This window comes from Vipera berus (genome assembly GCF_964194415.1).
Source record: "Vipera berus genome assembly, chromosome: 1".
Classification (NCBI taxonomy): Eukaryota; Metazoa; Chordata; class Lepidosauria; order Squamata; family Viperidae; genus Vipera; species Vipera berus.
Window position 1 is genome coordinate 179,874,449 of NC_138202.1, and position 3,882 is coordinate 179,878,330.

A 3,882-nucleotide genomic window follows, 5' to 3' on the forward strand; every position below is an offset into this window, starting at 1 on the left:
TCTATAATTGTTGAATGAAAAAGAATGTTATGGAAAGTAAAAAATTTGTGATGCAACAGAAGCTTGCCTCTATTCATTCAGACCTTGTCAACATATATGATGGAAAAATCTAATCTTGGTTTCTTTATCATGAATGGAAAGTGTTGGGATTGCAGCCAAGAAATACTTAAAAGCTTTTACTATAGGAATAGCAGAACAAACTAACATAAATGAATATAAATTAATTAATTAATCTTTTAAGATAAAACATTCCTACATTTATTTGTTGTTTTACAAGCTGTAAGATACAGTGACTTAAGAATTGTTACCTTAATTCTTACCTTGTTTCTTAATTTAACTTTGGGGTTTTTTTCAGATTCATTGTCCTTAAAAGATATTTCTAAAATGACATTACTGGTAGTTAAAGGCTGTCCATAGGAACTTTCTATCATGATTAAATAATCTGAGCAGATTAACTCAGGCTTTACACAGTTGGCCGTGTAGGAATTGGTTACTATATTTCTGCTTGAGAGGAGTGTGGCCAATAGGTACATACCTGAAGAGTATCCTAAATATGAAAAACTGGTTCACATTACTAAAGTTAATGTTAAACTACGGAGTATGTTTAGCTTGCGGAAGAGAAAGTTGAGAGGGCCTGATAGCTGTCTTCAGATATTCATGTTGTTTGGACTAATTTTCACTTGCTCCAAACAGTAAGAGTTAGAACTAATGGGATGAAAATTCAAGGATGTAGATGCAGATTAGAGATTAGGAATAAGGTAGTCCTTGGTTTACGACGATTTGTTTTGTGACCAAAGTTTCAATTGCACTGAAAAAAAGTGACCAACTGGTCCTTGCACTTGTAACCAATGCAGCATCCCCACAAACACGATTAAAATTTTGGTGCTTGACAACCAGTGTCTATTTGCAGCAGTTGTAGTGTACTTGGGTCATGTGATCACCATTTGCAATGTTCCTAGCTGGCTTCCAGCAAGCAAAATCAATGGAGGAAATCACTTACTTAATGACAGCATGATTTACTTAACAACTGCAGTGATTTGGTTAGCAACAGTGGCATAGGTCGTAAAATTGGGCATGACTTGCTTAACAGAAATGTTGGTCTCAATTGAGGTTATAAGCTAAGGACTACGTGTAATTCCTTACAGTAAGAGCTGTCCACCAGAAGAATAGTTTACCTTTATGGAGTGGTTTCTTTCCCTCTGAAGTGGTTTTCAAAAAGAAGCTGGATAAACATCTTTCAGGGATGGTGAAAGGGGGTTAGACCTGATGACCTTAGGTCCTTTCTTACTCTAGACCTCTGCTGATCTCCTTGGAAAGAGGTTAAGGATAGCAACCAGTAATATCTTATTGGTAACTAATAACTCATACTACTGTAAGCTATTTGAAAGACCGCATCTATAGAATATTGTATAATCCTAGATACATATACTCAGAAATTATTACTCCCATTAAACAGGCAAAGGGCTGCAGTATAGATGGTTAAAAAATGAAAAATAATCTTTTTACTTAATTGTAATTTACAGCTGTTTAGTAACTGAATTCTTCTGGAAGTATTGACTTATCATAAGCATTGGTTAGTTACCTTACTCTATTCACAGGGAACAAAGTACTGAAAGATTTGACCAATTCCATCCCTCTTGAAATTTCTCCAATACATCTACGTCAACGAAGAAAAAAGGATGTTTCCTATGTAGAGCCTAGCCTGAATAGGTTAGTTTTGCATTTTGTTCCACATAATTTTTTTAGGAGGGATGTACAAACTGGATGCTGTTTTCTGGATGTGAAGTCAGTATAGTATTTATAACAAATATATATTTTTTCTGCAGAAAATTGAGGCGTGGTGATCCTTTTACAGTTACTGACTTCCTCAGTTCCCCCATCTACAAAACAAAAAAGAAGAAATTGACAAAAGGAACTGAAATGTCCAGGAAAACCAAGAACATTAAAAAGGAAATTCAGCCTAGATTTAGTGATTAGTCTTTAGACAGAGCAACACAATTGTTTCCTAAATATAAGTTTTTTCTTAATTTACCTAGTTTTAGCTACTTACTTATAAAAATAAAAGTTCTTTTTTACAAATATTTGTTTCTCAAAATGTTGTTGTTGTTAGCTGCGAAGTCGTGTCCAACCCATCGCGACCCCATGGACAACATTCCTCCAGGCCTTCCTTTCCTCTACCATCTTCTGGAGTCCATTTGAGCTCACGCCTACTGCTTCAGTGACTCCATCCAGCCACCTCATTCTCTGTCGTCCCCTTCTTCTATTGCCCTCAATCTTTCCCAGCATTAGGCTCTTCTCCAGTGAGTTCTTCCTTCTCATTAGGAGGCCAAAGTATTTGAGTTTTAGCTTCAGGATCTGGCCTTCTAAAGAGCAGTCAGGGTTGATCTCCTCTAGGACTGACCGGTTTGATCGCCTTGCAGTCCAAGGGACTCGCAGGAGTCTTCTCCTGCACCATAGTTCAAAGGCCTCAATTCTTTGGTGCTCAGCCTTTTTTATGGTCCAGCTTTCACTGCCATACATTGCAACTGGGAAGACCATAGCCTTGACTATATGCACTTTTGTTGACAGGGTGATGTCTCTGCTTTTGAGTGTGCTGTCTAGATTTGTCATGGCTTTCCTCCCGAGGAGCAAGCGTCTTAATTTCTTGGCTACAGTCCCCATCTGCAGTGATCTTGGAGCCTAGGAAAATAAAATGTCACTACCTCCATTTCTTCCCCATCTATTTGCCAGGAATTGAGAGGGCTGGATGCCATGATCTTGGTTTTCTTAATGTTAAGTTTCAACCCAACTTTTGCACTCTCCTTCACCCGCAACAAGAGACTCTTTAGTTCTTCTTCACTTTCTGCCATTAGAGTGGTATCATCTGCATATCTTAGGTTGTTGATATTTCTTCCGGCAATCTTAATTCCAACTTTTGATTCATCTAGCCCTGCCTTTCTCATGATGTGCTCTGCATATAAGTTAAATAGGCAGGGCGACAGTATACAGCCTTGCTGGACTCCTTTCCCAATTTTGAACCAATCAGTGGTTCCGTGTCCAGTTCTCACTGTTGCTTCTTGGCCCGCATATAGGTTTCTCAAGAGACAAATAAGATGGTCTGGTACTCCAATCTCGCCACAGTTTGTTATGATCCACACAATCAGGCTTTAGCATAGTCAATGAAGCAGATGTTTTTCTGGAACTCTAGCTTTCTCCACGATCCAGCGTATGTTGGCAATTTGATCTATAGTTCCTCTGCCTCTTCAAAATCCTGCCTGTACTTCTGGTAGTTCTCGATCCACATACTGCTGGAGTCTAGCTTGTAGGATTTTAAGCTTAACTTTACTAGCATGAGAAATGAGTGCAATGGTGCGATAGTTTAAACATTCTTTGGCACTGCCTTTCTTTGGAATTGGAATGTAAACTGATCTTTTCCAATCCTGTGGCCACTGTTGAGTTCTCCAAATTTGCTGGCAAATTGAGTGTAGCACTTTTACTGCATCATCTTTTAAGATTTTGAATAGCTCAGCTGGAATACTGTCACGTCCACTAGCTTTGTTGTTGCTCAGCTTTTCTAAGGCCCACTTCACTTCACATTCTAGGATGTCTGGCTCGAGGACAGGTCTGTTGAATTACATCAGATTTATTAAGATGTATTGGAAGACCTATATGTAAGCTTGGTAAAATGTCAAAATAACAAGAAAACCCCAAATCAGGTATTCTATCTTCTTACATGTCTTCTGTATTATGATTATTATTTACTGCAACAAAAATGTGCCTTTAAATCTTTATACTGTATAGGAAAACAAGACAAAGTCAAGACATTCATTTTGGTTGGAAAGCAGATTTCATGTAATCACAACTTTACTGATTTTGGCCTAAGATATAAAATGAAAAAAAATC

At 37.9% G+C, this 3,882-nt stretch overlaps 1 protein-coding gene across 4 annotated transcripts in view; it reads left to right on the top strand.

Moving 5' to 3' along the window:
* The window catches only part of LOC308659264 (uncharacterized protein), a 44,631-nt gene extending 42,550 nt beyond the window's left edge, over positions 1 to 2,081 (top strand). For all 4 annotated transcript variants that reach the window (XM_081312762.1, XM_081312764.1, XM_081312761.1 and 1 more), the window contains 2 exons: positions 1,599 to 1,710; positions 1,827 to 2,081. In XM_081312762.1, the coding sequence (XP_081168888.1) occupies positions 1,599 to 1,710; positions 1,827 to 1,977 (263 nt within the window). In that variant the 3' untranslated portion in view covers positions 1,978 to 2,081. The remainder of the gene's footprint in view (positions 1 to 1,598; positions 1,711 to 1,826) is intronic.
* Positions 2,082 to 3,882: the final 1,801 nt, after the last annotated feature.